This window comes from Adiantum capillus-veneris, chromosome 20, assembly GCF_014529385.1.
Source record: "Adiantum capillus-veneris isolate H3 chromosome 20, ASM1452938v2, whole genome shotgun sequence".
NCBI lineage: Eukaryota > Viridiplantae > Streptophyta > Polypodiopsida > Polypodiales > Pteridaceae > Adiantum > Adiantum capillus-veneris.
Genome location: NC_140950.1, coordinates 73,285,030 through 73,297,520, shown reverse-complemented (window position 1 = coordinate 73,297,520; position 12,491 = coordinate 73,285,030). Strand labels below are relative to the sequence as shown.

Here is a 12,491-nt window from a genome sequence, read left to right as displayed (position 1 = left end):
GATGACAAGACTAGGGCTGAAAATCGGTAACTGTTGCACCAAGTTGGGGGCCTATTTTGCTAACTTGATGGTTGGAAAAAACGCTGCTTCCTATGGCTGAAAACACTGCTTCTTATGTCTTGAAAACGCTAGACAGCAGGCCTTTTTTCCGTCGCTGATTAGCTGTCCAAAAACGCTGTTTTGCTGCCCCTTTTCCTTGCTGAATTAGCCTGCTGAAAACGCTGTTCTAGGGCTGAGATCGCAGTTGCAAAAACGCTGAAGTGGCTGAGTGTGCAGGCTGAAAAACGCTAGGCTGCTGGGACTGAAAACGCTGGCCTTCCCTTGCTGAAAATGCCAAGTTGAAGTGGGGGTTGTTCTTGCTGAGAAGGTTCTCCAGAGGGCCAGTTGCACTGGGTGCCTGTTGCTCTCCTTCTTCTTCTGCCAGAAAGTGCTAGCTCTAGTTGGCTTATATATTTCATTAACAAAATTTGTTAGGAAATAAGACGTAGCTAAATAGATTTTTGAGTAGATTACTTAATGGAGAGAGAGAGATTTCACACACAAGAGATTATAGAGTAGAGAGAGAGAGAGAGAGAGAGAGAGAGAGAGAGAGAGAGAGAGAGAGAGAGAGTACACACGATATACGTGGTTCACCCAATGTGGGCTACGTCCACGGAAAAGCAGCCACTCAATGGCTTTAGCACTTCAAAAGAAGAAGTAGTTTACAAAGGGATTAAACCCTTGATAGAGCTCCCGCCTTGCTTCACTCTCACCACCTCACACTCACCTTGTTGCATCAACTTCACACTATGAAATGTGTGTAGAAATGGCCTCCTTTTATAGGCCAAAAGGGCTGCCCTCTCTTATGAGAGACAGCCAAGTGTAGCCGCCCTTGTGCGAATAAGTCCAAATCGGACCCTCCAATCTGCCCATGTGTGGCCGCCCTTGAGAAGACAAGTCCGCTTTTGAATTCGGCCACCGGCCATTGACTTCCGACCATCGGCCACCGGCCATTGACTTCCGACCACCGGCCATCGGCCATTGACTACTGGCCACCGGCCAACTGAACGGTTGTTTTCCGACCACTTTCCGGCCGCCGTCCGGCCATAATATTCCGGCGCAAAAAAAAGTCTCGAGGGCGAAGGCCCCCGAGGCCTCTAAAGTTGCCCTTGATTCTTGTCCGTGAAAATTTTGGTTTCCGGTGACTGATTTTTCTTCACGCACGATGGCTTCTCCTCATAATGGGGGCCTTACAAATGTGCACTTTTACCACAGAAAATTACAAGGGTAAATCAGGCTCCATACTTAACATAAATTGCCCTACCTAGTTCCCAACAAAAGTCACTCAATAAATAAGTGAAAAATGTCAAAAATAGGTTTTAATGCACTGGAAAATTCCTCCGATGGATTTTGATGGGAATGCTGATGATTATGCTGTGTGCCAACCGGAGGATATGCATCTAATCTAAGTGTCTGGACATGCACGGTTTGCGAACAGATTCACAAAAGTGCCAGATCACTTCCTATTCTAGATTGACTTGACTGAATTGATACCTGGTCATGTTGTAGCTTGTCCACGGACACATAGGGTTGGATGCGTCACGTGATAGGAGCTAACCTGCAGATCCCGGCCCAGAGGCCTAAACTCTAAGAAGCAAAAGCAGCAGCAGTGTCACGTGCACATCTAACCCTATGTGCATGTGGACAAGCTATCTCAGGTCTAGGGTTCAGATAAGCTTAGGAAGTGTTCTGGCACCTTTGTGAGCCTATGAGCAGGCCGTGCATGTCCAGGCACTTAGAGTAGTTGCATATCCTTTGGTTGCACACAACATGATCATCAACATGACATTCGGTACCCATCATGAGCATTTTACAGTGCATAGAACCCATTTTCCCAATTTATCAATTTTTCACTTTGACTTTTGTTAGAGAACTGAGTAGGGCAAATTTGCTAAGCTACTGTAAAAGAAACCTAGCGCTAGCACTTTCTGGAAGAAGAGGCAGCAGAAGTTCGAGTAACTTGTAGTGCACCTTCTCATCAAGACCGGCAGGAGGCCCTAGCGTTTTCAGCCAACAAAAGCAGCCAGTGTTTTTGGATTCCCTCCATCAACGTTTCTGTTGCAGATTCAGCCTAGCGTTTTCATCAGTAGTAGATTTAGCCTGGCGTTTTCAGTTTGCAGCACTTCGCCTAGCGTTTGTAGATTCCGGCGTCAGATCAGCCCAAGCACATCATTGACCAAAGCCTCCATAGGAGTTGGTGCAATCGGTGGCGTAGATGGGGAAGGGGGAGGGTCAGAAAAACAGTTGGCCTTGGCTCCTCCATCAAAGAAAATGAGAGCTTCTTGATCTTTTACTTTGCCCCATGCGCAACAAAGTTCCGTACTTTCATCCATTTGCCTTGGGTTGTGGCTTGGGTCGGTTCCCATGCAATCCGGTACCAGTCCTGCTTTCATCTTGCCCTTTCTGCCACACTCTTTCGTTGCTCTCGATCTCTCAGGCCTTCTTCAGATTGTCCTCGTTGTGCCTTTTTAGGGCACTTTGCGGAGATGTGCCCTGTTTCCCCGCAACCAAAACACTTCCTCTCTTTGAGATAGTCGGCTCGCTGTTCTGCAATCAATCGGGGTCGTGCATCTTTCTTTTTCTGGGAGTTCTTTTTCTTTCTATTGTCGTTGGTTGAGGTCTGTCTGGTCTTCTGAGTCAAAACGTCATCAGTGGGGTAGGTCAAATCACCCGAATATATCGAGAATCCCCTCTTAGCATGTCCCATTAGTTGTTGTATAGACTCAGACTTTTGTTCAAGGCAATAGTCTCAGATCTCTGTAGGGGGTCCGCAGTTAAAACGCTCAATCTGTTCTTTAAAAGTGACCTTCTTAAACGAAGAGGTCGGTAGAAAAGAATCCCAAAACCTCTTTCAATATGCATCCAAAGTGTCACCCTTGGTCATCCGAAGATGTTTCCAAGTGGTTCTCACATCTCGTTCAAAGTGTCACCCTTGGTCATCCGAAGATGTTTCCAAGCGGTTCTCACATCTCGTTCGTACTCTTGGGTCAACCAAGAAGAAATACAGAGCCGCTTGAACTTCAACCACTTGTTCGAAGCTTCTTTCCTCAAAAGAAGAGTGGACCACCAAGTTTGTGCATTTCCTTTCAAAAACGATGCTGCCCTCCTAATCTTGGATGCTCTGAGTAACGTCCTCTAGAGAAGGCTGTATCAAATTGCTAAATGAAAGCCAAAGCCTTCGAAGCATCTCGGAATCCGGAAAAGGATTCAAATTTCATTAACTGTCCATCTTCTTTAAATTCCTTTGTTTTTTTATTCTTGTCTCGAGGAAGTCATATTGGTTGGCTCTGTAAAAATGTTTCTTCTTTGTGTAAAACACGTGATCGTCGGAGTTCAAACTGTCAGAGGATGACTCCTCCGTAGAAATATCAGAAATCGGTTGGGATCTGATCTTCCTTGCCTTTTTCTTGTTCTTTCCAAAACCGTGCTTCTTGCTTCGCTTTTTTCCCTTTCTGTCCTCCTCGCTCGAGTTGGAAGAGCTAGAGGATCTGTCGGAAGAAGAGGAAGGAGAATTGGATAGTCCTTCAAAACGCACATGCTTCTTCTGTTTTCGTGCAGTTGCAAAAGAAGATTGACTGCCCAAGTAACTGGGGTAGTCAGTCCCCTTGTTGTGCTTCTTCAATTGCTTCTTCGATGGCTTCTTCGTGTCTAGAAGGTGATTGATTTGGGTCTCGACAACATATTCTTCTGTGAACATCCTCGGAGCAGGAGGTTTCTTGATTGCCCGTTTGACTGGTGTCTCAATGGCTTTCTGCGAGTGAATATGCACTTCATCCATCGGGTGCCCGGTCAAAAATTTGGCATACTGTGGATCCTTGGCAAACTGAAGCATCTGCTTTGCGCACTTGTCAACCTGCTGTTTACGTTGCATCTCCATGAGTTCATATTGTGAAGGCCGAGGTGGCCCGTACTCATTCTTTGTGAATGCGCTTGAATTTCCCGTGCTCCCTCCCGCCTCAACGGTTGCAGAAGGGGTCGATTGATTCTTTTCGGAATCAATAGGTGTTGCGAGAAGAAGGATTGGATTTCCCAGTAGAAGAGAAATCGGCCGTGCTCTGATACCACTGTAACAAACTTGGGCACTCCAAGTCTAGGTTCTGTCGCGACACAATAGAGATTCACTTAAAACACTTCACAATTAATGAGTCGACACGGCCCGGCATAGTTCCGTGTCAAGAGAGATCGGCGCCCCTTTCGGTATTTCTTTTTTTATTAATCTTTGAGCAAAGTACAACTCCCGCGGGTCCTCGCTCTCGGACTTTGCATCCAGATGCCTAGAGAAGTGAGGCCCTTGGGGCTTATTTATTGATACAAGGGATGCCAAAAGCAGAGCCCCAAAAGCAATAAACTCAAAAGCAACTTGAATCAAAAGCTGCCATTAAAAGTCAGCAGTGCAAAAAGCGGAATTTCCGTACAGTTCTGCCACATCAATAGCCAATGTGATTTACGGCCGTCCGTACATCTTGCCACGTCAGTTGTGTGAATCGTGGACGTCCGTACAGCAGCCACATCAGCAACTCTTTACGCGTTATTTTAATGCTAGATGTCCCTTTGGCCCCTCGGCAGTTGTCCATAAGTTGGAACAACTTATTAGTTGGTCATGCCACGTCATCAATTTGTGACACTTTACATCTAAAGTCATGTCTCTTCACCATGAGATGTGTTTTTTCATTTGTGACTCTTTACCTCCTATATAAGGAGCCTATTGTACTCTGTTTTCATTCAATCAATCAATCAAACATCAGTGTTCGAGTCTCTCAAGTCTCTTTTATAGCTTTCGGTCTCAATAACACAGCTAAATAGGATGAAACACTAAATAATAGCAGTAATTCTCACACTTCTTCTTTGGTGCCATTGTCAAGTCACATCAAGGTCGCAAAGCAATCCTTTGTAGATAGGTATGCACCGGTTATCAAGGGTGCAAGCAACGTCCGGTCGAAAGGGATCTCCAATGTCCTCAGCAAGGGCAGATATACCGGCTGAAATCAGTCCAAAATCAGCCCCCTCTACCACACAAAAGTCTCTAACTGGCTGGCTGAAAATCCGCATAAGTTCGTTTCCCATATATATCTTGTGAGTGAGGGCTTCTTTGTGGCTGTACCCAGCCTTGTGAGGCTTTCCTAGAGTCTAGGCATCACGGGGAATTTTCCCCAGATTTGTACTGTGTCCAAATAACACAGACACAGAAGTATAACAACTTCTTTGTTTCCTTTGTGAACTTACAGTCCAAACTGGTGTTAGAGTTTTGGAGGTCATCTCCTCAGGGGCATGTACCATCGCACTCAAAAACATAAAAACAGGCCACCCAATGAAACGGTCACATGTGGCAGTGTGAATTTTAGTTCAAAACCTAGAAAGGCTGGTGTGGTTCTGTATGAAGGTAGTGGCAATATCAGCAATCTGCTTTCTACACAATTTGTCCAGACTTGAAAGCTTCACTTCCTGATGGACATGGAGAAACGCTGCGAGATGTGGGTCTGATCATCCTTGATGTGAGCCTTGTGATGAACTCAAACAGGTGACATACAAGGAGTGAATATAAATTGTCTGTGGAGGGCCACCTGTTGTGAGAAGCATGCATATTGCAGCTGGTCAGGGTAATGCTCGTGCTAGGAAGGACTGTGTGTATTGAAAATTGACAAGTCCGGCTAAACTTAGGTTAGCATTTTAGCTTTAATGAAAACCTCTCCACTCAATTTCAAGCATTCGTTGTTGAAATATAGATCTCACAAAACTGAGTATCTAGTTTCGTCTCTCAGTTGGCATATGAGTAGCTTTGCCGACTGCAACTTATGTGCTGTTTGGAGAAACCTAACGTTTATGTGAGTCTGTTGATGTTGGCATTTTGGTGAGCAGAGAGCTGTTCTTGAGCCTGGATTGAAAGGGCAAGATCTCATTGCCCGTGCCAAGACTGGAACTGGAAAAACACTGGCTTTTGGTATTCCTATTTTGGACCGAATAATCAAAGAGAATGAGGACAGGAGCAGGTATCAGCTGATTTTATGCTTTTGGCAATTATAGAACCAAGCTTATTCTTATGATTGGTGGTTGTAGGCGTTATGGGAGACCTCCTTTGGGTGTTGTCATGGCTCCTACACGGGAACTTGCAAAGCAAGTTGAGACTGAATTGAAGGAGTCAGCTCCCACATTAGAGCTTGTGTGTGTGTATGGAGGCATGTCCATAGAGGGTCAAATTAGGCAGCTTCAGAGGGGTGTAGATATTGCAGTTGGAACACCTGGTCGTTTCATTGACTTACTGGAGCGCGGTTCTCTCAACTTAAGAGAAGTCAAGTACTTGGTGCTAGATGAAGCTGACCGAATGTTAGCAGTTGGATTTGTGGAGGCTGTTCAAAAAATATTCGAGTACTTACCTCCCATAAGGCAAAGTATGCTATTTTCTGCTACAATGCCATCTTGGGTTCAAGACCTTTCACGCCGATACTTGAGGAACCCCTTGATAGTTGATCTGGTAAAGTTCTCCCTCTTACTGAATTTTGGGAGAAGTTCTAGTGTCATCATTGTATTGACTTGCTAGTGCTGGCTTCTTTGGACAGGTAGGAAATATGGAAGACAAAATAGCTGAAGGCATTAAACTTCTGTCAATCACAACTTCTATAAATGCAAGGCTGACTTTATTGGGTGACCTACTCATAGTAAGTACGTTGAAATTTTTTTGTTGCTTATGTATGTTTAAGGGTGGCCTTCTTGGATTCTGTAAAGATTTTTCACAGGCTTGTTGATGACAGGTATATGGCAAGGGTTGCAAATCCATTGTCTTCACTCAAACGAAGAGAGATGCTGATGATGTTGCTATGTCACTAAGTAAAACAATCTATTGTGAGGCTTTACATGGTGATATATCACAGTTCCAAAGGGAGAGGACATTGAAGGCCTTCAGAGATGGAAAAATATCTGTTCTTATTGCAACAGATGTTGCAGCTAGAGGGTTGGACGTTCCAAATGTCGATCTTGTATGTCTGCACACTTTGGAACTGTCCATATGATATAGCATACAAAAATCTACGCTACAAAACCGACCAATTTATTATACTGGTTCATGATCTTGTAGGTAATTCATTATGAAATTGCAAATGACAGTGAAACATTTGTGCATCGTTCTGGCCGAACGGGAAGAGCCGGCAAAGAAGGAACTGCAATTCTTATGCACACTGCTTATCAGAGGCGGACCCTTGATATGCTTGAACGGGAACTACGGTGCAGCTTTCAGAGCATAGAGCCACCATCTGCTTTAGATGTTATAAAGTCATCAGGTGAACAGGCAGCTTCCAAAGTGCGAGGTGTTCGCCCTGATGTGAGGAATATATTTCTTCCAGCAGCTGAGAAGTTGTTGTCAGAGGAAGGGCTTGGAGCTTTTGCAGCAGCTATAGCCCATCTTTGTGGTTACAATGAGGAAATGGCATTCCGCTCTTTGCTTACCCATGGAACGGTCTGCCCCCATGAACTCTTCTTTTTCTTTTCCCAATAAATTCTAGAATTCTTTACAGAGTATATAGTTGCACCAAATGGGATTTTAGACAATTGCACCTGTGTTTTTCATGATATCATGTGGAAGACATCACCGGAAAAATAAAAAAGGTATGTAGGAACTAGTTGCTGGTGTGGCGAGGTGCTTGCTGATATAGTAGGCTGATGAGGTGGTAGATTGTTGATGTGGCAAGCTGAGGGTGTGGCAGGTTGATGACATCACGGGCTTAGATCGCAGGGTGCACGACAGGATGTGACGTGTGTAGTTGTTGCCACATAGGAAGTGGTTGCATGGCAGGTTGCCACAGTTGCAGTTATCGCATGGCCTGTCGCCACATGTGAAGTTGGGGCAAGTCTCCACATGCCCAGCTGTTGCATGGCAAGTCTACACTTGTCTAGTTGCTGCATGGAAAGCTCAACGTGGATAGATGTCTCTAGAAGCCATTTGACAAGTGACTCAGTTCCTTGAAAAGCAACCTGGCAAGTGGCTCAGATGTTTGAGAAGCCAAGGATATCCATCAGTTTTCTGTTAGTGATAGAGCTCTTTGCACTCTGATGATCATTAATACTATAAAGCAACACCACCAGGTACAGGGTCCTGTATGTGTGAGGGGGAAACTCCGCCCCTCTTATCTCTTATTTTTATCTTGTCGCTCACTCTCTACTTCTTTGTGCAAGTATGCTGTTACATGAATCTCATCTCCATTGTACTATGTGTTGAGGGATGCTGTCTATTCATTCTGGTTACTGCAGCCAGCTGGTTTCAGGTTTAATAGCTCTTATAATACATCTTATCCATAAAAGTTGCTAGATCTTATCCATAAAAGCTACTGATGTTTTTCAACTTTTAAAAGCATCTGCACAAGAATTGCCATGTCAGTAGCCAAAGTCCACACTGTTCATCCTCCGTTCATACAGCGAGATGCTTCCACATCACCAGGTGTAGCCCTGACCAATGTGGAGACAACTCTGCTCTTGATCTGTCGAGAGGTGTGGATGATCGTGACCATGGACTTCCCAATGTTCATTGCGTTGCCTTTCTGTGCACAAAACTCACCCAAAGCCTGAAAGTGCTGTTGTAGGTTCGCTTGTGGCTTGGGGACCAGAATGATATCATCAGCATTGAGCACAAGATGTATTGGCATAGTTGAGAGCCTGTAGGAAGGACCCACTCTACTACCTCATCAATGTTAATCCACCAAAACATCTTATTTTCACGTCACCTCCTGATAAACGGTGTAATGCAACATCTTTCATGGCACTCCAAGGGTGTGAAAACGTTGAAAGAGTGCCTCCCATGGAAGTGTATCAAAGCTTTGTAGCAATGTGCAAAGCAAGATTGTCGTCTCCCCTTCTGCGTGTGTGCTTGGTCATTCAAACAGTGCAGTGTGATGTGATCTATGGTAAAGAAAGCAACCTTGAAACTAGTGTGCCCTTGAGCATGCAAGCCCTCTCGCTTTGTGGATGTGCCGAGAGGGCAAGGCAGATTTGTTAATTGTTATATCTTTTGTCGGGTGGTTGCTCCAGTATCTCCCTGAAGTAGCTTAGGATGTGTGGATGTTTTGTGGGTGTGCCCGGCCGTACTTGAGGTAGACGTACCTTTTCTGGTGGTACGAGCCTTGTATGTGCCCATCCTGTAGGCTGTCATGAGACAGGACCCCTGTTCCTAGAGTTTCTTGGGATCAAAGTCTTCATTTTTTGCAATTTCCCGAGCTTGTGTCTGGCTAGATTTGGTCCTCTGGCCAATTTATCATCTTTTTTAGATGATGTGGCATATTTATTAGTGGGCACCCCATGGTCCTTGTTTTCAATATATTCTAGAGTTGTAGTTTGCCAGTGTTTTGGGTTCCCTCTCTCTCCCCTCTAGTGTATTCTCTCCTATAGCTTGGCTGCGTTTTACAGCTTTCTCTCTCTAGATTGCAATCTCACCTTCTCTCTCTAGCCTCCTTCTGCAAGCCTTTTTGTATAGTGTGTGGTGCGCCTTGCTTGTGCAGTGGGCTGCCCTAGTGTGGATGTAGATTCAACAGAGTTATGTCGTAGATTTGAGATCCGATCGTTGCCTGTGCTCGAGAGGAGGTTTGCTTGCAGTTGCATTGATTGTCATTCGATTCACCTTTTCTGTTGCGCCTTCGTATCAGAGCCAAGGCGTGCTCTCGAGTCGGAGCGCTGAGTTGTGCAAGTTTGTGGTGTTGAATTTTCGTGACAAAGGGGAGCATACTGCTGGTTGTTGCTATTTATCACCCTCTTGGGGCTGATCTGGACAAATCGGATTTCTGTTCATAATGAGGGTACCATGGAGTTGATTCCAGATGGTAGAGGGGGTATGCACACCTTCAAGGTTCTTTATGCTCCAATGTTGGTTTCCATCTTATGTTGGTGCTCGCAAGCTAGGCATTAGTGTCCATACGGGATCTAGACTCCAACAAGGAGGTTAGAGGGGGCACGATGAAGCATGGTCTGTACAAGTTTCGAACCCTTTCTTCAGTTATTGTTTCTCTTGTAGGGGATCTATGGCATTATCGGTTTGGCTAGCTGAATGTTGATGCTCTTCATCGTGCTTTTCGCAAATTGATGATAGAAGTCTTAAAAAGTGTTGGGCGTAAGCATGGAAAATGCACTTCGTGCATTTTGTGGGAAGCAACACAGAGAGGCTATTCAAAAGCACTCTATATGCTGGGCTACTTCAATTTTGGAGTTGGTTCACACAGACCTTTGTGGACCTATGCAGACTTCTTCCTTGGGAAAAGGTCTTTACTTTATGTTCCTGAGAGATGATTATAGCCATTTAATGTCACGTGTAGTGGAATTGTAATGGTGAAGATCTAGTTTTACACTTCCACAATCCTTCTACTTCTTTCCTTGCGCTAGTGATTCCTTTTAGCTTAGATGATGGTTCCTTTTACTTTCCCTTGAAGAGAGGGGCTGAGAGAATGCAATAGAGATGTGTAGAGGGAGAGAGAAAGAGAGAGAAGAGAAGAGCGACACTCGATGGGGTCCCAACCAACCCTCTCAAGGGCCCCCCACACCGTTACTAATGTGGTATTTGCTTTAGATTGCGTAAATGGAATGTATACACAATGCAATACCTCAATGCAGACTCTATTGATTCGATGATGACAATCGCCGTGGACACTCCTTAGAAAGAGGCACTTCCGGGGATGATTTGATGCACCTTGGATCCTTTTCCATTTGGGATTGCGGATGGCCACAAGGGGCTGATTTGCACTCCCGATGTGAGAGGAATGAAGGGCTGAAAAGGCAGATCTCGACGATGCCGATGATGGACAGCAATGGAGCACTCGATGACGGCGAGGGAATGGCCGAGGTGAGGGCTCAATGGGCTGCTGAAGTACCGGACCGCATTTGGAATAGGTAGTGTTAGCAGATCTCGCACCGCCTTGCTGGCGATGGGCTGAAAACTGAAAACGTTGGCCCAATCTGTTGCCAAGAGCTAGTGCTAGGGCTGAATTCCCAAAACGCTGGCTGATGGGGCTGCTTTGCGGGCGACGTTGGCTGCAAACCCAAAAACGCTGGCTGGCTGAAAACGCTGGGCTGAATGCTGCAAAAAATGCTGATGCTTCTTGCTCCCTTCTCCAATGCTAGGGCAATCTACAACTTGATCCAACTGAGAGCTCACTTGGTCGATTTATAGGTGAGGGATGGGCCTTAAGTAATTATGAAGGCCTAGGTAGGGCAAGCGTCCACCAGGTTTTCCAACAAATAAATCAATAAGTTGATTTATTTTAAAAATGAGCAGGGGTATCCGAAGCGGGTGAAACTGTCGCAGATCTCACCATCCGCCAATCCGATCAACACGGGGCATGGCTCCTTGGATTCGTCTAACCTAGAACTACATGCTCGTCATGCCAAATGCCCACCGCAGTGTAATAACATCTGTCAAAACGCGTATACAAAACATTTATGCAAGAGGGTTCCAAATCTGGAAAACCTAATTTAATGGACTTGTTCGGACATGCAAGTCTTGCGAACAGGCTCACAAAATTGCCGGTACTAATCCTCCTAGGATTCTAGACATCCCTATCTAGGAAGAAGGGGAAAACTGGCTTGGGAAGTCGATGAAGCATGTCCACGTGGCACACAGAGCCATGTGCACGTGGCACTTTACTTGGGTATACTTTCTCAAGCACAAGGCTGAGGCTTTTGATCTTATTGGCTTATCAATGTAATGACAAACATTGTGTTTCTTTATGATGTTAGTGTAAATTTTGAAAGAATTTACTGAAATCCAAGACTCCGTACGCAAAGTTTAGTAGAGATACTTTACAATATCCAGCATTGGGTTTCCAATCTCAAAGGCATGCTTAAAGTAGGGTTCCATGTAGTGACAAACATCCTGTTTCGTTTTGATGTCAGTAAAAGTTTTCAAAGAATTTACTGAGGTCCAAGACTCCATAAACGAATATTAGTGGAGGTACTTTACAATATCCAGCATTAGGTTTCCTAGTTTTCCATGGGGAAATCACATACTTTGTCCTTGTGTTTGTGATGCACTCTTGAAGCCGCACCTCCTTCCATCTGATATTACTTTCCCAGCCTCTTTTCTGACTTGGTTTCAACTTTTAATAACTGTTGCACATATGCTTGAGCTCATTTGACTGCAATTATGGCCATCTTAGATGTGCTCACTGTTGTTTGGGTGTTTGAGAGTCGAATATAATTCGCTTGCTTGTTCCTCTTCCTAAATACATGAGAAATGTCATCAGAAGCTGTATTTTTGATGCTGTCTAAATAAGAAATGTTAAATAAGTTATTACTATTTTTTGAGATTGCAGGGACTGACAACCTTAAAGATCACCCGGCCAAGAGGGCAGCCTATCCTGTCTGCCAGCGATGTCATGCGAGCACTATCTCAATTGTCACCCTCGGCTGCAAACAGTCTCGGAAAAGTTTGCATGCTTAGCAGGGAGGTGAGTGCTGTCACTGGACACTGATCTATGGGGTTGAGA

The 12,491-nt window shown here is 44.9% G+C and overlaps 1 protein-coding gene across 2 annotated transcripts in view; it reads left to right on the top strand.

Moving 5' to 3' along the window:
- LOC147432738 (DEAD-box ATP-dependent RNA helicase 3, chloroplastic-like) overlaps positions 1-12,491 on the top strand; it is a 46,795-nt gene that overhangs the window by 20,241 nt on the left and 14,063 nt on the right. For both annotated transcript variants that reach the window (XM_086492579.1, XM_086492578.1), the window contains 6 exons: positions 5,896-6,026; positions 6,094-6,508; positions 6,594-6,692; positions 6,786-7,010; positions 7,109-7,486; positions 12,318-12,452. In XM_086492579.1, the coding sequence (XP_086348705.1) occupies positions 5,896-6,026; positions 6,094-6,508; positions 6,594-6,692; positions 6,786-7,010; positions 7,109-7,486; positions 12,318-12,452 (1,383 nt within the window). The remainder of the gene's footprint in view (positions 1-5,895; positions 6,027-6,093; positions 6,509-6,593; positions 6,693-6,785; positions 7,011-7,108; positions 7,487-12,317; positions 12,453-12,491) is intronic.